The sequence below is a fragment of the Arvicanthis niloticus genome, chromosome 7, assembly GCF_011762505.2.
Source record: "Arvicanthis niloticus isolate mArvNil1 chromosome 7, mArvNil1.pat.X, whole genome shotgun sequence".
Classification (NCBI taxonomy): Eukaryota; Metazoa; Chordata; class Mammalia; order Rodentia; family Muridae; genus Arvicanthis; species Arvicanthis niloticus.
This window is the reverse complement of record NC_047664.1, coordinates 10339093-10360184: the sequence shown is the minus strand read 5'-3', so window position 1 is coordinate 10360184 and position 21092 is coordinate 10339093. Positions and strand designations below refer to the sequence as shown.

Below are 21092 nucleotides of genomic sequence, written 5' to 3'. Positions count from 1 at the left end.
GTCTGGCAAAATCCACTGTAAATGCATAGCTTCACAGAATGCCAGACATCTTGACCTCTAAGTGTGCCTTATGGCTCTCTCCCCCACAGCTGCTTAGCAGGGAGACCTGGCTTTTCTTGGCTACAAATGCTTCCCAGAGTGTTGAGTTCCCACATTAACTTGAGGTAGAGACTGGGGTGGGGAGAAGTAAGGTCAAAGTCAGAGTATTCTTGCTGACTAGGGCTTTGGCAAGCCTAGACATTGAAATGCCTGTGATAGGTAAATGAGGTACAGATGAGAGATGAATCCAGCCTGCCAGTGTGTGTGTTATTCAGAGGAACTGCTGTCCGTGGGACAGTTCCCAGCAGGTGACATTGGAGGAGCCTGGGTTTAGTCATTAGGTAAGCAGGTGAAATGAGTAATTGTATTTTTGGCTTTTGAATGTTCTGCACCTAGCCAGTGCTTTTATATCCATGTTTTGGGACATACGTATACCAGGGATTGTTTTCTTAGATTTAACAACCTAGATTTTCTGAAGGACAAGCAATACTCCATGTATCATTTATACTTAAGATCTTAGATGGTGTTTGTGTGTGTGTGTGTGTGTGTGTGTGTGTTATGATCACATAAACCTTGTAACATTGTATGAGATATATACTTTTTTAAACCTTAAATAAATTATAATGGTCTATTTCTAATGCTTGTATTATCTTGTGCAAACATTGTAAGTTTTTTGATTAATGTTTAACCACAAGAGACTCAAGCAAAGAATGAGTCTCAAGGTCCAGGCTGAGCTATCCTGATGATTACTGATCAAGCTTCAAAGAAAAAAAAAAAAAACCACCCCAAGGCTAAAAGAATCGGATATAGCTAAAAGAGGAAGCTGAGCCAACAAACAATAATGTGGACTGGATCTAAGATCTTAATCTTCTTCTATCTGACAGCAGAAACCTGCTGTACAGAGACTCATTATTTATCTCAAGGAGAAGTGGATCCAGGGCCGAGTTTCACTAGAAATCACACCATTTTTGAAGGTACTCGGCACAAAAGGGCCATTTTCCAAGGGGAATACTGTAGGCGCTTTGGCTGTTGTGAAGCTAGAGATGACACCTGTGTCACCCAGTTCTATGAGGCCAATGCACTGTGCTACTGTGACAGCTTCTGTGAGCGGGACACCTCTGATTGCTGTCCTGATTACAAGTCATTCTGCCGTGAAGGAAAAGAAGGGCCTCCTCTCCAAGATCCTTTAGACCCGGAAGGTAGGCTTTGGGAATGTTTGAAAATTATCCTAGTATTCAGATCTGACAATGTTCTCCTCCTCTCCTCTCCTCTCCTCTCCTCTCCTCTCCTCTCCTCTCCTCTCCTCTCCTCTCCTCTCCTCTCCTCTCCTCTCCTCTCCTCTCCTCTCCTCTTCTCTCTTCTCCTCTCCTTTCTTTTCCCTGCCCCTTAGAATTAGTGTTCATGGTATTAGTAATGACATCAAAATTAATTAAAACAAAATAAAACTAGTAAGTACTTTTGCCTAAGGATAATAAATTCTTCAAGTACATTTTTGTCTTATTTCACCACTTTGGAAATGGGTATGAACATGATTCAGTTGGTAGAATGCTTGCTTAGCATGTATGAAGACATGGGATTGATCCCCAGCATTGCACAAACGTGACACTGGCAGCACATATCTGTCATCCTAGCACCCTAGAGGTAGAGGAAGGATGACAAGATGTACAAGGCCACCCTCAGCTACACAGCGATGTTGAGGACAGCCTGGGCTGCATAAGAGTCTGTCTAAAAAGGATCATTAAAGAGAAAGGAGGGTCACATAAAACATTCTTATAAAAATCTAGGACCCAAAAGTTCAAGAGAAGCAGTGTGTAGGAAGATAAATAGAATTGTGGTATTTTCCACACAGATGCAATTAAAGGAGAATGGATATTGACTCGGGGAAGTTGCTACAACAAATGGACATAGGGTACGTGGTGGACAAATGTACTCTATACAAGTTCTTGCAGCATCAAATCTCTTCATCAGAAGTTTGCAGTCAATCAGAAGAACCCTAGCACACCACTTAAATGGGACTAGAACTTGTAGTTAGAAAGCATTTAAAAATCCTATTTCAAAATAGAGATGGTATTGACCACTCTTATTTTCAATAAACTCACCCTGTTTATAAGTTTTAAGAAGTTTTCTTTAAATGTATGTTTATTGTTTAGAATTGTCCACAGAGTTTTCAATTAGCTCCAGCTTTCATGTTACCAACAGACATCTCAGTAAGCATTTCCTTCACTTTACAAAGCGGCAGATACTTTCCTAGGTATGAAAAAATCTAGTTTTCCTTCTACAATTCAAGTATCCCTGTTGTGCCAGGTATTGTGAAAGGTCTTACTATTATGAACATCAACGAAGTAGGATGAGTAGGGAAAACTTTAGGAAATTTACTGAGTAGCTGCAAATAGTGATGCGTTCTTTGAAGAAAACAAGAGTATTCCTCTGAACTGTGGGAATAGCTTAGATGATTAAAGCACTTGTGCTGTAAGATGAGGCCCTGCCTTTGGCATCCAGAAGCTTCATAGAAAAAATAGGATTGGTGGCAGGTGTTTATGATTCCTGGTCTGGAGAGAGAAGGGTAGGTAAATATAAGAAGCTCAGTGGCTAGATAACCTACTATACCTGTTCCATATCAGTGACAAACCCTGTTTCAAAAGTCAGGTGGTGACTCCCAACACAATGCACTCACATACAAACCAAGTGCCCTGAGAAAGTCTAACCCAAGAAAATATTAATATGTACCAAGCGATATACGCTATCTGTCTCGTCAGAGGACCAGTAAGAGAAAGCATATAAACTGCCACATGATAGAAGAAGCTGAGTCAGAAACCAGGTTGAACAAGAGTATTTACAAACCTGACTGTGAAGATCACAGCACTATTTATAAACTGGAAGAAAAACCTGGTTTCCATATAATCCTGATAAGGGAAGGGTGAGGACAGGAGATCAGTTTGGGAAGTGACTATAAGTTGTTGTACATGAGAACATTCAGGCCGTTTTGGGAGTTTGAGATCACATTTGTTTACTAGAACTCATCAGAAAATGGGACATTAAAGAAGGGTGAAGCGTCTTAGATGTTTAGACATGTAACAGTAGAGTCAAAGACTTCCCATTCTCAGAAGACTCTCAAGCTCAGTCAGTGCCATCTTGAAGCTCTTGATAATTTATTGGCAACGTGTTCCAATCCTAACTTTTGGCTCTGCTCCTGAATATATGTATGCTTCAGATTTTAGGTGGTATGGGAGGATGAAGAAACAAGGTAGCAGGGACAAGCCTTGCAGCAATTATGCTCAGATGGTGGAAAGGCAGAAAATTTGAAAGATACAGTCTTAACCTAGAGGGCCTTAGAAAAGTTAATGACATCCAGAGGCAGTAATTGTGGCAAGAATATACTCACTTGGCTAGAACCCAGGACATTGGAACTGAGTCTTAAGAACTGAGTGGGTCATCCTGAGGATAGGTGGAGTGGGCTGTATTTATCTCCATGAGGAAATATAATATGTACATGATGGATGTATAAGAAACTGCATAGTCCAGACTCAATCAGTAATTAGGCAGGAGGGAGAGGAAGGTTCCATAAGGACATGGTATTGCACTAAGGACACAAGTCTCATATTGCATACGTCCTGTCTGTAAATGTGTGTCTGGCCCTATAGATACTTTTTAGCAAAATGAAATATGTTATTTCTCTTCTGTATTATCTTTAGACAGAGACAATTGAGTTAATTAAAGTCCATTTAGGATTTAATATATTTAACATGTCATTATAAACTGTGTGGGATGATTTTATGTATCTGAATTATTAATTTCTTTAAAGTACCTTCTGTCAATGACAAGGGTCTTTCTTACTCTGTTCAGACAGATGAAGTTTTAGAATCTGTTTCTGTCTCTGTGCATGTCTAGACCTCTGTGATTGTCCCTTTGTTTCCCTTTCTGTTCTCTTCATGATGAATGGGTATTGGCAGCCACAGAAAGTCCATGGTGGAGAGTCTCCTGCACATCCACACTGTCAAAAAATCAGTCTTTGTGTATGTACAGTCCTACTAGATCCAATTTTTGTGTTACAAAGTGACATGAGTAAAATTTTTATCATTTTTTAGTGTATGTGTAAAAGTTACCCAGAGTAACAACATCCACAGTGAACCCTGGTTATTATATAATGTTTATAATATTTTAAAAGTTAATTGAATGTTAACTGCCTTTATTGAAAATCATTCTATTTGTTGTATTCCATCTTATAAAATAATAATCTTTAAAAATGCATTGGTCTCAACAGCCTAAACTAATTTACATTTATTTAAATTACCCTTTTAAGGTATTATAGATATACATATATTTTGCTCATCTCCTCCCCCAATTAACCTCTAATTTTCATTTCCCAATCATGGAATTTCTTCTTCCTATCCAATCCTTCTCCTGTTCTCATTTGTATGTGCCCACTGTATTTAGTTAGGCTTGCCTGCATGAGCCTAAGTGGGGCTTAACTACTGAAGCAAGAGTTACTTACTAGTGGCTGCATCATTGAGAGAAGTGACTCCTCTGTCCTGGGTAGACATTAAAGCCTATAGCTTTCAAGAATTTGGGCCTCATATGCCCCTTCTCACTCTGTGATAGAACCTTTATGGGCAGGTCTCATATAGCTTCTGTGAGTTTATGGGTACAAGGACAATGCCATTTTCAGAAGATAGCACTGCACAGGACTCCTTTGCATCCCCTGGTTTTTATGTCTCCCTTTTTGCATATCTTTTTCCTGTAATTGTGTGACAAAAAGAACAATAAAACAAACAAGCATGTGAGATTCCTAGAAAAGGGACATGCAATGACGTAGACTGAGTACTGCTACCTGGCTCTCCAGATTGTCTGTCCCTGTCCGATAGTCCCAGTGGGGCACTGAATGCAAATTCATTTACACCGTATTTTTAATGCCCCATACTATAAGATTTCCTTAGATGAGCAGTGAAAACTGGCTTTCTCCCCAGATTACTGATGGGTTTGAATTTTTCTTCCTATCTCATGTTGGCTTTTTTTTTTCCCATGATTTGTGTTTCTTCTCGTGATTTGCGTTTCTTCTCGTGATTTGCTTTTGACTATCTACAGCTTTCTACTTTTTCTTAACATCTAGAACAGCCAGTTTACTTATTTGTTTACTTTTTTTCTTTCTAGGATGACAGGATAGGTACTTAGTTCTTTAAAATAAGTTAGCTTGTTACTTGAAATAAGCTAAAACTATGGGAATAATTGTTTAAAATTTAAAATTTTTATTTAAATTAAATTTAGTTTTGAATTGACATAAAAAATTGTAAGTATTAAGGGTACAGTATGATGTGTTTGGTACACATATGTATTATATAATATTTAAATCAAGTTTGGTATTTATCATTTGTTTATGGTTAAAACATTCAAAAGCCTTTGTTCTACCAAATGTGACATGCAGATACATTATTTTTGCTGTCACCCTGCTGTGCAATAGCACATCAGGACTTCCTGCTCCTATGCACTTTGACATATTAGCACTAATCCACCATCTGTGTCTCCCTGGTCCTATTCTACCTGGTCTCTAGGAACCACCAGAAGATCTGCTTTGAGATCACTGTCCTTGTAAAGTTTGATGTTCTATCAAACAGTATAGAGTATGTCTCTTCTTACTAAGAATATTTGAAGAAGTCTTTATATGAAATATTTTTTTCTACAATAGCTATGTAATTATGTAAATTTTGGAATTTTTGCACTATTGAAGATTAAACTCAGTATCTAGGTATGCTAGGTAAGTCCTAGGTAAGCCCTCTACCATTGAGCTCTAGACTCAGGATTATGTTTAAAGTTAGTTCTTTCTATTTTAGACAAATCTATATTTTCATGGTTTTTCAGATACTACCTGGAAAAATTTCCCAATTCACTTTTTAGAAATAATAATAATGCAATTAATTATTGCAATGAAGAAAATACACAATAAACTTTATGCATAATGGGGAAATTTGTGCTGCGTTTTTAAAGACTAGTAACAGGTCATGTAAATTATCTTCACAACTACTAGATAAGAATGTATTTGTCAATGCTTTTAAAAAATATGCAAAAGAAACTGAAGAGATGAAACTCTCATTATTGAAGGCAATGTAATTTTGTAACAGAAAAAATCCTGCTAATATGGATACACTTGAAATCAGTGATTTGACTATGGACTGTAAATTATTAGTCACCCTTGGGGAGCTGGAAGGCTTGGTGAAGCTGAGTCTGTCTCCTGGAAGTGAGTATAGATGTCATCTTTTGGGAACACATGCAGTTTCTAATCAAACATATTTCAGAACCCCTATTTCTTATTTGAGTCTCTTTTTAAAATTTTATGCAAAGGCACCTATAAGTTCTTTGAGTAGAAGTTCTGGCTGTGTACAAAGCCCAACTTACATAACTGTAACCCTGGAATATTACCTTATGAATTTTAGGTTTGAATGACAGAAATTTCTTGAAAAGTGAAAGGGTCAGAGTTGTCTTTGTAGTTTGATTTACCTATTTTATCATTGCTGAAATGATTGTGAAAGAAACTTATAAATTCAAATTACATGATAATTCACTTACCACTTACCACACATATTTGATGCTTAACAGATTTTCTTAAGTATTATGTTTCCAACCATCCCACTAACCCTTCTATTCTGCTTCCTGGGAGTTAATACTATTGAGCACTTACTATTGCATGGAAGAATGTTCCAAGTATCCTTCAAGCTTTAATCCGTCCATTATTTTGTGTTTCATTGTTTAATAGGGTAGTTACTCTGTATGGATTGTATAGGCAGCTATTGAAGGGGCATGGTGCTTATTGCATGTGTTGTAGTTACAGCACATGAAGAGGAAGACTACTAAGGACCCTACCAAATATTGATTCAGTTAGTATTGGATTGATTCCCAGAAACTTTTCATGTTTTTGAATGACATAATCATGAAATTAAACAATAATCTTATTTCTATATTTTATAGAATACATTTTAAAATTATTTCTTTTATTTTTGAGAGCATAATATAATGACATCTATTTCCTCTTAAGTTTCTTATATTCAAACTCTTCTATATATCTCTCTTTGCTTCTGTTTAAATTCATGACCTCCTTTATCATTTTTTGTTGATCTCTCTCACCTATATCTTCTATCTATATCTATGTGTATATGTATTTAGGAATATATTTCTAAGTACATAAGTGTAACCTACTCAGTCTGTATGATGCTACTTTAATGTATATGTTTTCAGGGCTGACCAATTTGGTATTCCCTGGGGAATAATATTTCTCTTTCTCTCAGTATCCCTTAGTTGCCTATAGTTCTTTGTGTAGGGTTAAGGCCTCATGGACTTTTCCCTCTCCATGTTAGCATACCTATTTGTTTCATCCTTGCTAAGCCAATGTTTGGGCAGTCATGTTGATCAGACATTGTGGTATAACTTCTGACATTGCTAGGAGACACAACCTCACAGCAAACTCCCCAATCTTTTGAATTCTATTGTCTTATGTCCATTCTTCATAATGGTCCCTGAGCCTTAGGTGCAGGAGTTGTGTTGTAGATGTAGTTGGAACTCAGCTTCACAAATCTGCATGTTGATCAGTTTTATTTCTCTGTGACGGTGTCTGTTTCAAAGAGCCATTTCCTAAATAGGGAGGAAAGGCCAACCATATTTTTTTGGTATAAAAACAAATATAGTTAGAGATTATATTGACTTAGTAAGGTGGTGGTTATGGGTTCTTCTTCAAGTTCCACTCCTATCAAATATTGGTTCTAATAGTATTTGGTTGATATCTAGAAATTTTTTTACATATTTTAATGCCATATTCACCAAGTAATAATTTTATTCTGATATACTTTAAACATTATGTTTGTTTTATTTTTGAGATTATAATACAATTACAACACTTCTCCATTCTCAACACTTCTCCATTTCCTTTCCTCTCTCCCGTATATCCCTTCCTGCTTCTTTCAAATTCATGGCCTTTTTACCATTAGTTGTTAGTGTATTTCTATCTATCTATCTACCTATCTATCTATCTATCTATCTATCTTTCTATCTATCTATCTATCTATCTATCTATCTATCTATCTATCTATCATCTATCTATAAATGTAAGATTCTCAGTGCATATAAATGTTTTTGGTATATATGATTTTAGAGCTGATTAATTGGCACTGGAGAGATGGTTGGTTTGCTCTTCTGTAGGGAAGGCTACCTCTCCCAGCTTTCTCATGTTGCCTATACTTCATTGTCTGTATAACTTTAAAGAATAAACACATTTTAAGAGCCATGATTTTCATGCTGAAGGTCATTATTAAAATATATTTATAAAGTAGTGTGCTGTAATTCTCCAAGTTTCAATAGGTAATGCTTACATCTTTTTTCAAGGCAACATCTTGACAGAAGCTGTTGGTGGTATTTAAAGCTTGCAATGTATCTCTTCATGAACTTAGCACAGCTATGCTAATAAGAGAGAATTATAAAACCTCACATCTTGAGAAGCTTATGGTCTATACAAGTGAGAAATTTTTAGCATAAAAACAATTAGAACATTGTAAATGAGTAGAAATATCATATATCCTTATGAATGGCAGTCTCTGAAATATTAAGAATCATGTAAAAGCATGATTATCTAGATGCTTTGCCTTTTTATTTAAGTCATAATTTCAATGAAATATAATTATCTCCTACTTTGAGATAGGAGTTTGTTTTGTTTCCCAAGCTAGGCTTGAATGCTTGGACTTAGTCAAGTCTCTTGCCTCTGCTTTCTGATTATTAGGGACCCAGGTCTCTAGCATAATAGTATTATATCATCTTGCATATTAGTAGTATAAAATAAGATGACTCAGCTTTATTGACAAAGTAGACAGAGTCTCATTTTGAAATCCGAGCTGGACTATACCTCACTGTGTAGTACAGAGCAGCCTTAAACTCACAGCAAGCCTCCTGCCGCAGCCTTTCTCCTACTTTGGGAGATTAAAGGTGTCAGCCCCCATACTGCTGACACAGACAGCTATACTGCTGCTAACATACTAACGTATATCCAGACTTTGCCTATTTAAAACATATAGTTCATTCTGAAAAGTGATTTTTATCTCTTCAACATTCATTATTGCTTGAGAGGGAATATTGCAAGTATTTCTACTCACTTATATTTTAGGTAGAATTTATGTTCCAGGGATAGCTTTTAGACCATTCATTATGCATAGAAGCAATTACTCATTTTAGTTAGTAGCAAAGAGTTCACATTAGACTGTAATTGCTTTCAAGAAAGATACATTTTTCCTCTTGTTTTGCATTATCTTGAGAAATAATTTGTTGAAAGAGTTCTGCATGAAATTGAAGAAATGTGTAAAATGAACTAAAAGAAAAGAAAATAGTGCATCATTTCCACTATTTTCTGTATCCAAAGCAGCTTTTCTCTACCATGCTACATGTTTACTTAGTGATTATGAGTAACATGACCTAGTTATATAGCCTTTTTTATTTCTGCTGTGAGAACTGTTTAAATAAAAACATTGAACTTCTACATTATCTTAAAGACTAACGATAAATACAGTAACTTTGATAAGTAGAAGTATAACATACATTAGCTATATCCCTTTCTTCTTTATGCACAGCACCATATCCTATGATAACTTCTAGTAACTTCAGGATTTCAAATATCAAGTAGAAAACAAAACAGTATTAGCCTTCAAAACACAACTAACATGGAGACCATATGTTCACACATATACACATGTGTACTCATACACACATACATATACAAACATGCATATGTATATGTATGTATATGAGTCAGTGACATATATGCATATATGTGGATCCCTGTCATATTTGAAGTTTTGAGTTGTATGAATTCCTTTATCCCTTTGCAACCTCCTTAACCTTATTTGAATGAAGATCAGTCACAATGAATTTTTCAAATTTCCCTACATATATCAACCTACCCCCAAAATACCCTGATTAAAAATAGCTCTGTAATCTGAGTGAAATTTCAAGTCTCTGTGTTATTAGGAATTCATTTCTTTAAAAAGAGAAAAATACTGGAGGAATATGCGACACTATTACAGAGGTTGGGTCCTATTATCCTTGCAAATTATCAAATTGTCAAATCTTAAAAGTTGTCACAGCATACAGGATAAAGATCAATCTGAAAGGACTGGGTCCATTATTTTATATGATGTGTCCTGAAGAAATATTAGATAAATATGAACCATATTTATCTAATGATGTGAGAGGTATACTGTGACATTGAAACATGTTAGCTAACTACCTAAACTGAGCATTATTAACTAGTGTATGTTTTAGACCTACTGTGTTCAGTATCAAGCTGCTAATTTTACCAACAAAATCCAAGTTTTATCTTCACTCTGCTAGTTCTGCCGCTGAACATGTTGATAATGTAAGCACACAAAGCAGCCACCCTCAAGTCTGACATCTTAAAATGCATGCTAGTGCATAGCCCTAGGGTGCAGACTTCTGATTACAGCAAGTGACAGTCTTTCCTACAGTGTAGCTTCAGCCTGCACAGATATTTATAACACACTGTGATGGAGTATTTTAAAATAAATCACATACATCATATTATTATCTTTTCTTGAAGCAATAGGACCAACTATTTCCCTCTCCAAATAATTGATATGTCTAATTCTAGAAGCTTTTGAAGTCATAAGACTCTCTTAATTTCAATAGTCATTAGATTTACTTTTAATTTAATGTAATGCTCTTTACAAAACTGTGATATGTATGAACAATTTGCTGAACTCACTCAGAGATACTTCATACACATTTTATAAAACAAAACAAAAAAAGGAATTGTTTTATGTCTCCATCATCAAAGGATTAGCTTCATCATCTTAGTTCTATCTTGGTCCCAGCTTCAGATGAACTGAGTCTTTCTCACGAGCTTGGAGTCCTGTATTCCTTTCCGGCTCAATTTCTCTTTTATACTACAATATTCTTCCTCTCCCTTTTCCTCAACTATCAATTTTCTAAATGTAATTTTCAAATACTTTAATTAAAAATTAGAAAGGCTTTTCCTTGACTCTGTTCTTAAGTTCTATCTTATTTTCCTTTGACCATTTAATGACAAAATATCTTAAAGAAAAAAATTTGCTTTCTATTTTTCAAGTTGCTCATCACCTCATACCGAAAGGATCTCACTGTTTGCTGCTCTGCTGATCCTTTCTGGATAAGCCCACTGGTGACTTCTCCAGTATTGGATGCAATGCCCAGATCTCTGCTTTCTTGCTCTTGATCTCTGCCTGATACTGTACATGACCAGCTATACTTGTTTGTTTCCCATTGCTTGATGAACAGTGATAAACAGCATGAAAAAGGAAGCTTGGAGAGGAGAGGGTGTATTTCACTTGATAGTTTATATCACTCATCCCAGGAGGTCAGGACAGGCATTCAAGGCTGAAACCCAGAGGTAGAAGCTAAAACAGAAGGCATGGAAGAGGACTGTTTGCTGGCTCGCTCCTTGTGGGTTTTTCCATTTGTTTTCTTATGCTACTTGCCTAGAGTGTTACTGCTTACAGTGGGGTTGGCCGTTCCACATAAATTATTAACCAAAACTGTCTCTCAGACCTGCCTATAGGCTACTCTTATGGAGTCATTTTCCCAATTGAGCTGACCCTGGATGTATCAAGTCAACAACAACAACAACATAACCAACAAAGCAGCCATTTTGTTCTTAGAAAATTCTGTTCTTTCTGTTAACCTCTGGTGAATTTCCTTACAGGCCATTCATTCCAGATTCTTCTGAATGTTTCTCATCTGGAGTTCATTGAGCTCAGTCCTGGACAACTTTTTTTTGCCTAAACACACTACTAAGTAGGATACACACACACACACACACACACACACACACACACACACATATATATAATTTTTGGATTTCTATGAACTACTATCAATACCTCCATTTAGATGCCTAGCCTAGATTTAACCTAAAATATACAAAGCAGAATGGAAGCCTTTCTGTGTGTTAAGTAAGTACTTAACTACTGATACCAACCTCCAGTCTTAGAATTCTTTATCTCATGGCACTGTCTGGTTCTTTATTCCGGTAATAATAGCTATACTGCTTCATTATTAAAACTACCTCACCTGTGGTGTAATTAAATAATAAACTTAATTTAAAGTTAAATCTCCTCTTTACTTGAGTTTATTTTATTACAAAATGTCTGGTCAGGAGAGCCCAGTCAATGATTATGGAAATAGCAAATTCTCTATGGAAAAGGAGTGCAGATTTGCAGATACTTGGAGCTTTAGTTCATTAAACAGAGTATCAGTGGAAACTTTCATGTGTTTAAATCAAAGGGTTTTAAATAAGAAGTTGTCTATGACATTGTGACTAGTAGCAGTTGAATCAAATCTCCTGGGGTCTTTTTGAAATGTGTTGACCCCTATCAATGTAAGAAGATTATAATTTCTATTGCCAAATTCAGGGCAATTGATATTATAAATCAATACTATACGTTTGTTTTAAAATGTTCCATTATAGAAAGGGGAGTTCATTTTGCTAATTCAGCATTGATTTTAAGTTTCTGAAAAATTTATTTTTTAAAACTGACCTAGTTTGTAACCTGGATACTACTCTCATGATACTTTGCTAACAGTTTCCATATTATTGCAATTCATTATCAGTCCCTTTTGGATAATTTGTGTAATCTTATAAACCAATTAAAGCCAATTTTAGTAAATAGTTAAGAAGCATTTGGATCTTTTTTTCTTATTTCTCTTCTTTTATTTAAATATTTCTTGTATATATTTTAATGTTTTTCATTCCCCCAGCTTCTCCCGCACATTCTTTACCTCCCTACACATTCTCTCTCTCTCTCTCTCTCTCTCTCTCTCTCTCTCTCTCTCACTCACTCAAAAAGCCCCATAAAATAGAAAATCAAAACAAACACAATAAGACAACATGTCCTAACAACAATAGCAAAAAAAAAAAAAAAAAAAAAAAAAAAAAAACAAAAATCTTACACACAAAACAACATGGAGTCCGTTTGTACTGCTCTTGAGCATGGGGCCTGCCCTGGAGTGCACTTGATATACCCCATGACACTGCATTGTAGAACACTAATTTTCCTTTGTAAGCATCTATCAATTGCAAATTATTTCTTAATTAGGAGTAAGATCCCATGTCCATTGGCCCTCTCAGTGCTGGTATCTTACCTGGCTTGAACCTGGGTACTGCTACAATTTTTGTGAATTTATATTTATATCTGTGCCTGTTGTGCCTGGAAGACACTTGCTTCTTGAAGTCAGTCACAACCTCTGGTTCTTATAATCTCTCTGCTGCCTCTTCTTCATAGAGTCCACATCGATCTGTTTTGGGATGAAATGCACAGCAATAAAAACAAAACCTCCCAGAACAAGCACAAAGGAATTTGATCCATAGATCAAATAGACCTAAGAAACCAGATGGAGACTGCCATCAGATTGGCACTAAGTAGTTTTTCACATTCCATCAACTAATGACAATCGTAGATGGCATATCACGCGGCTATGGTTTACTTGGCTCAGAATTCTCATTTGCTTGCATGTCCTGTTATCAGGTTGCTCCAGAGGTAGCCAGCATTATGAAGAAGGATCAGTAGTTAAAGAAAACTGCAACTCCTGGTGAGTAACAAAGTGACACAGGTCAGGGCTCTTCCGCCTGTGTATTTCTCCGGGAACACGGGCATCTGCTCATTAAAGCATACACCTAAACACATCTAGACAAAAGTCACATTCTCTAAGAGAAACAGTTTCAGAAGCATGAAAACAATTTTGGATGTAATTATGCATGTATTTAATGCAAGCTTCAAATTTGATGGTTTTATAGTAAGCCTTCATATTGCAAATACTCATGAAGTATATTCTAAGTTATAAATGTTTGGATGGGCTGCTGACAAATTGTGGTTTTGTTTCTGTTTCTGTTTTTGTGTTTTTAGCACAGTAAGTAAGTATACATGAAAACAGGCTGATTAAATTGAGTTAACTTGCTTAGAAATTTTCAAATATAAGTATATCAAATCTATATTTTGATTTTTTAAGCTGTAGTGAATATAAGGTCATCTCATACAGTCACTTTAGAGGACACAAGCACATTAATCAGCATCTAATATAGGTTTTATTATTTATTTTCTCCAGTAAATCTAATACCCATATGGCTAACATTAATCAAGAAAGTTGTTCCATGACTTACTTAACAATGTACTACTCTTAATAGTATTTTGGAAACATACCCTGTAAAGGCCAAAGGACTTTGTAACTTTTTTATCTTTACAGTACATGTTCAGGACAGCAATGGAAATGTTCCCAACATGTTTGCCTTGTTCATCCAGAATTAATTGACCACATCAATAAAGGAGACTATGGGTAAGCATGTCTTTTAGTATAGGCTTCTTGTCATTCCCACCTACTCAAAACACATACTGTATGTCCCACCTCCTCAAAACACATACTGTATGTTATTTGCTTCTAACATGGTCATTAATTATAAAAACTGACTGGGACAGAAGTAATGAGAGAGACTTTCAGAAACGTGCATTTCAGATGTACAAGGTGAACATTAAATGGTTAAAATAAAATGTGTACAGGAAATGAAAACATAGATGTTAGCCTTAGAATAACTAGGAAAGGTTTGTGTCATTGTGTGGTGAGAGAGTGAAGGAATCTTCCCTTGCATATGTGGTAGTTAAAAAGACTGACTGATTCTGATCAGTTTCTCCCTGTTGTTGCCTTAACTGAGGCAAATCCACATGCGGCTCTCCTAAGTAGACTATGAACTCAGTCAGATGGAGTTCTATCTTGATAATACCTATAATATTGCACTAATTTTGGGTTTCTTGTAAGTGATTGACATTTAATAAATATTACTTACATTGACATCCAAAGACATGTGGAGATGCACTTTGTAGCTAGCAATTTTAAGATAGAAGGATAGCCAAGAAACACTGGAAATAACCCTTGTTGGCTGCAGACCCTGAAATTTGGTCACTTCTCCACTTATACACAGGAAAATAAGATGTAGGCTCCTGCTATTTTTTTCTTTATAAACTGGAATGAAAAATGAATAATCTGGCTAACCTATGCCTTAACATTTCCCCTCTGCCATTTATGAGTCTTTAAGCCACCAATAACTTCATTGACATTCTTCCAAATACTAAATGTAAAAAGACCATCATGAAACAACTAAAAAAGTGAAGTACTTTTCAGATATATGTCTTTAAAAGGCATTTTGAAATTATATTTTAAAAACTTGTGTGTGTGTAGGAGTGTAGGAATAGCATGGTAATATTATGATGCTAATACCTATGGTAATATTGGAAGGGTCGGCTCTTTCCTGTCACCATGTGGACACCTGGGAGGGAACTGCCTTCATCAGTCTTGGTAGTACGTGCCATTGCCTCCTGACCTATCTCAATGGCCCTTGAGATACATTTTAAAAATCTACTAGTATTTCTTTAGGCATAAAATTTTATGTCTCCCAGAACAATAGTAGCACTTAATTTCAATGTATCTAATGCATTTTCTTGGAAGACATAAAGTACAGAAAGTCACATTTTTGACATTAATATTCTGAAGTCATTCTTAAGTTCTCTAATGTGTTTGTTTAACCAGTGTTTTAGGAAATAGCTTGATGACATTTGAGTATTTCTAGGGAAACCAATTATGATTTCCTGTGCCTAAGTCATACCCTAATCATTGAAATGACATAACAAACACAATATTATGTATCATCTTGATAAATGACCCTAGTCACGTTTCTCAAAGGGTTTAAATGCTGGACCTATGCAGCACAAATTTCCAAGAAATTATAAGAGAAAAGCTTTCTATTGTTACAACACGCAAAGGAACCACTCCTAAGCAGGGTTTGTGAACATGGATGTTGTGTGGTACCTGTCTTCCTCAGAAGAAGAGTTTATCTTCTCTCATTTACTTGTTTTAAGTACAATGGAGGCATACTTATGAGACATGGGGTTTTTACTTTTGTAAAAAAAACAAAACAAACACATTAAAGCATGTGAGTTACAAACACATAAGCATTGCTTAAAAATGTTGCTTGCCAAAATATTTACTATATTTTAAGCTCAGATCTGTATTTATTGCACATAATATACTTTAGTGTATATTTATCCACTGTATGTTTGTTTGTTGAGACAGAATTTTGCTACAAACTCCAGGCTGATGTCTCTTCCTTGTTCACTTCCCAAGCTCTGGTATTCTAGGCATGAGCCACCAAGCCCCACTTGTCTGTGCTTTCTTTTTTATGACAATAAGTAATAAAAAGTGTCTTTCTTTCACAGAATTGCTGGAAATAAAAATAAACATTTTCTGCTTTAAACTGATTTACTCTCTGCTTGAAGAGCCAACACGCCACACCATTATAAAAGGCCAGAACACAATGCCAAGTTAAAATTGAACAAATTATTCTCAGTGAGTTAGTAGAATAAAGGGAGATCCATACCTGTTATTATTTATCTGAAACTGTGAAGCAAACATTCCAGACTCAACACTTTAAAGCTAAAAAACTCAACCAGGCTTCAGAGCTGAAGCTTGCAAGTCCAATAATTGAGAGGCTGAGAGAGGAGGATCACTATTTGAGGTCACTTTAAGTATGACATAGCCAATCAGGGTCACAGAGTCAGACCATGCCTAAAAAACTAAATTAAACTCATAGAGCCTCCTGAGTGGTGCGGTTAAAGGCAGGATCCACTACTCCAGATCTATCCCTCTATCTTACATTTTAAAATGCTTCTTCCTTTCATTAAATTGAGTGCTGAGTTTAATGACCCCTGGATGTATCTGACCAATTTGAAGACCACTAATACAGAGCACCTCCGTCCACCCTCATCACACTTTATCAAGCAAGTTCTCTTTGTCTTTTAGACAACGTGGCCATGCATAACACATGTCCAGAGGTTTCCACCTTGAAATTTCTTAGGTGTTGCAGATTTTGCTTTAAAAATATTACTGAACATTTAGTTGAATTTTTAATCACTCAAAGGAGCCCATCACACTATTTAAGTCATTTTGATAATAAGCACAACAGAGTCCAGTATGGATCCAGTTTAAATACTGAGAAGAGTCTTGTGCAATGCGTGCGATTTTGGCTGAGCAATGTTTCGATGCCGGTCAGATGTGCAGTTTTCAGCCACTATCACCTACAGGAGTACTCTAACTTCAATTTTTCATATCACATTTTGAGATTAGGGATTTTTAGAAAGCACTGCAGAAAAGTAAATTTTTAGAAAACTTGCGTTTTAATAGCTAATTTTAAACAATGGACCTAATATGTTTGCCAGTAACTATTAACAATGATTAATGCTGGATACAAATTAACTCCTTAACACATTTATCTTAATGTCTTATTAACAGTCTTTAAAGTAGAACAATGACGATTAGCAAGCAGTGACTCAATGATAGAACACTTACCTGCATGGATGAGGTCTTGTGTTCATTCTCAAATACTGGAAAAAATCAGATGCTTAGCTAGCTAACTTTCAGTTTTTCATGGGTACTTCTTTTTAATTGAGAAATTTCAAATATAAATTCTAAAGGCCCAGATTGTTCTATTTAACCTGTAAGAACTTGTCTGTAGAGTCAAATTTCTTTCTCGAAAGCAATTAAGTACATTTAAAGGAAACTGCATATATTAACCTTATTATACTTAATTCGTTTATAGAATATTAAGATCTCATATTCCTGGTTTCAACTTATAACTATGTAGCCTCATGTTTCTTATGTCAATTATAACTGAGATGGGTCAAATTCAAGACTAGTGTTTCATGTCCTTCATTGTAGACCAATCAGTACTGAATCTGTATGATTACTACCCTGTACTGTATTTCCCATATTTTGAGACCTAGAAATAAACATGGATTTGTAAAAGCGATATCATGTAACCTATGCATATTTATGCTTCATTTGTAAGGTAGATGGACAGCACAGAACTATAGCCAATTCTGGGGAATGACCTTAGAAGAAGGATTCAAATTTCGCCTTGGCACCTTGCCACCTAGTCCCATGCTTCTGAGCATGAATGAAATGACAGTAAGTGTTCTTTCTGATTCGTGGATGTACACACATTTTGACTGGTGAATTCATGTGCATGCTTAAAGAAATCTGAAAAGTTTTGATTTTTCAGGCCATGAAAATGAGACATTTAGTCACAAATTTTAAAAATTCCTAAATGTAATGACGATTACATACCTAGACAATTTTGTTTGCCCTTTAAGCAATGACTGGTGTTCTGGTTCATTGTCAATGATTTCATAGAAATCCATATTTCTGCTGAAGGGTTGTTCAATGTGTTCAGTGGTAAAACTTGATTGACAAATTGATTTTATTGAGGAGGGTATGCTTGTGAGAGTGCTTACAGAAATTAATGGAAGATTAATTATTTTAATTATTACATATAATTAAATAATTAAACAATGACTTGTTTGACTATTTTAATAAATTAATAAACTTAAAATAATAAATTATTGTAATTAAATTAGAGTAGGAAGACCCATTGTAAAATCAAGTGGCATTATCACTTAATCTAAGGACCCTGGTACAATAAGGAGAGGAAAAGTGGGAAGCTTGCTGTTTGGCCTCTTGCCCCCTCCCTTTGTTTCCTGATTATCAAAGTGGGAGTGGCTGCCTCCACCTGCTCTCTCCCCATAACTGCCCAAAACCTCTAAAACCATGAGCTAAAATAAGTCTTTCCCTGTTAAACAGTTTAGATTGAGTGTTTTGCCACTTTGAAAAGTTTGAGTGACATAATACACCAATTTATTTGTACTTTAATTATTTTCATTGTAATGTTTAAAACATTTTCCTATTGAATAAGGCAGATTGTGACCAAATTTACTACATTGGGCCAGGTAACTTTTATCTCACAACTATGTTAAAATTAGTTGTGTGCTGAGATTATAAAATTGTGCTCTCATGTCTGGCTATCCTTTTATTTTAAAACAAAATGTTTTGTGAATTCATGAAAACTTTGATGACCTCTCTTAGATTATTCATTATCATATGGGGATAAAATAAGTACTGGGAGCCTCAGGCATGCATTTCATGATCATCAGAAATCAGATATCCTCAAAAATCCTCAAACTGCCTTAAATAATATATTCAAATTTTGCCTAGAGACCTGGCATACTCATTTATGAAATTGCTTATTAGTATTTTATTGCTTTGTGCTATTGCACAGGTTGTATTTCATGTTGCATAAAGAAGCTTCAATCTCTCTAGGGACCAAAAACATCACTTAGTGTACAGTGTTTCACAGGCACATACACTTTTAAGTTGAGATGTCTCTCTGAGATCTGTTACAGTCCAGAGCAGAGTGGCATGCAGTGACACAGTGGTGGAGCCTGCCAGTCTACAATAAAGCCATCAGCTCCCGCTGCCCAAATGCTCCTAGCCTTCTGGTATTGCAAATTAACTAATGCTGATTAAATATCTAACCCAAGCTTTGTTTTCAGCATATGATCACCCCAGCTAAGTTCCAATTTAGGCTCCAGCATTGCTAGAACATAACTAGTATCAGAGAAAATAATACCAAGTGACATTTCCTGAGCAGATGTGTGCCAAGCATACATATATCTTCATACTTCATTTCATTGAATTCCCATCACAGCGTGGTGTTCTGGGTACTAACATCACTCAATGTCAAGCAAACTAAGACTGAGTGAACCCAAGTCACACTGAGAATAAACAAACAAAATGCTGCCTCGTGGTTCATTACATCACAGAGACTTGTCTATTTCTCCTATCCCAATAGTCTGCAGCATAAGCAGGTCCAGGTAACTTTAGAGAATTCACATTCAACATAGAAAAAAAAGATGGATAATCTCCTACTAAGAGCTATTTTTCAGCGATGCTCAGTTCTGAAATATTTTGAGGTCATTTACAACCAATCTGACAAAATCTTTAGCAGCATAGCTCATTTTATATTTTTCAGTAACTTGACTTCTTAACTTTATGCTTAAAAAAAACTTTATGCCTAAAAGTAATTTTTCCTTGTGTTTTTTGTTGTGTTGTTGTTGATGGTGGTAGAAGTGCTGGTGGTGGATTTTTATTTATTTATTTATTTGCCTCTAACATTGCTTAAGATAAAATTCATTATAATGATTATTCTTGAATTTTTTTCGCGAGCCACAATGAGCCCAATTTGTGGTAAATATTAATATGATCTTCCTCAAGATTGTTTCCAACATTTCCTTTCCAAACTTTAACTTTTCAGCCTTTTGTGGTTTATTCTAGTTTAGAAGAACATGTGATAAAACAATTTCAAGTAACTACTCACCACTGCAGACAACACAACATTTCTAGTCATGTATTGGCTCCTGGGTATTTATTTGCCCAAATGTTTTTGTGGAGATTTACAAATGAAAAAAAAATTAATGATTAGTATTCCAGGAGAGTTTAAAATCCCTAGTTGCTAAGTGTTTCCAAGAAAGCAGCAGGAACAATTCAGCTGACCTACAAGAGTTCCATTGCCTAATTACTACAAAAGGCATGAAAACTGTTTCTGACTTTTTGGGCACAACAGCTTGAGTGCTAAGTTTTAAGTATTAAAATTCTCTTAAATACTCATCAAAGAGAAGAGAAAAGTAAGGTAATAGAATAGAAAAAGTAAGGTAAGTGCTTCAAAGAAGGACATGAGATCATCATGAACTGAGTTGAATTGGTAGCCAGATAAAGACGTAGACTTATGACCGCACAATTAATACCCAATAAATGACATCAGACTGACTCAATGTACAATGAGAATGAATAGTTTATGTAATTGTATTTCTGAATAGCTGATATTTCCTCCACTTAAAATTATTTTCAGTACATGATGGAGTATATATGTAAGAGGGTCATTGGTCTAAAATCCTATGGTGAGGGAGGTATACATTTAGTGGAGTTATTGGTTGGTTATTGATTTATCTCTATATTTGCCAAACCATGATAGGAATGCCAGTATTGAGAAAAAGCACTGCACTCTAACCCCAAAATCTCTCTCATTCTTTGGCAATATTGTCCATATGAGTGTTGGGAAGTCTTTACTCTGCATTGAGAAAATGGGTGCTGAAACTTCC

The 21092-nt window shown here is 35.5% G+C and overlaps 1 protein-coding gene across 2 annotated transcripts in view; it reads left to right on the top strand.

Annotated features, from left to right (window-relative positions):
- Window positions 1-815: 815 nt before the first annotated feature.
- Window positions 816-21092, top strand: part of Tinag (tubulointerstitial nephritis antigen) — a 77091-nt gene continuing 56814 nt past the window's right edge. For both annotated transcript variants that reach the window (XR_013111672.1, XM_034509170.2), the window contains exons 1-4: window positions 816-1238; window positions 13584-13647; window positions 14299-14388; window positions 17952-18066. Coding sequence is in view for 1 of the 2 variants with exons in the window: in XM_034509170.2 (XP_034365061.1) it covers window positions 881-1238; window positions 13584-13647; window positions 14299-14388; window positions 17952-18066 (627 nt within the window). In the remaining variant the exon portion in view is untranslated. The remainder of the gene's footprint in view (window positions 1239-13583; window positions 13648-14298; window positions 14389-17951; window positions 18067-21092) is intronic.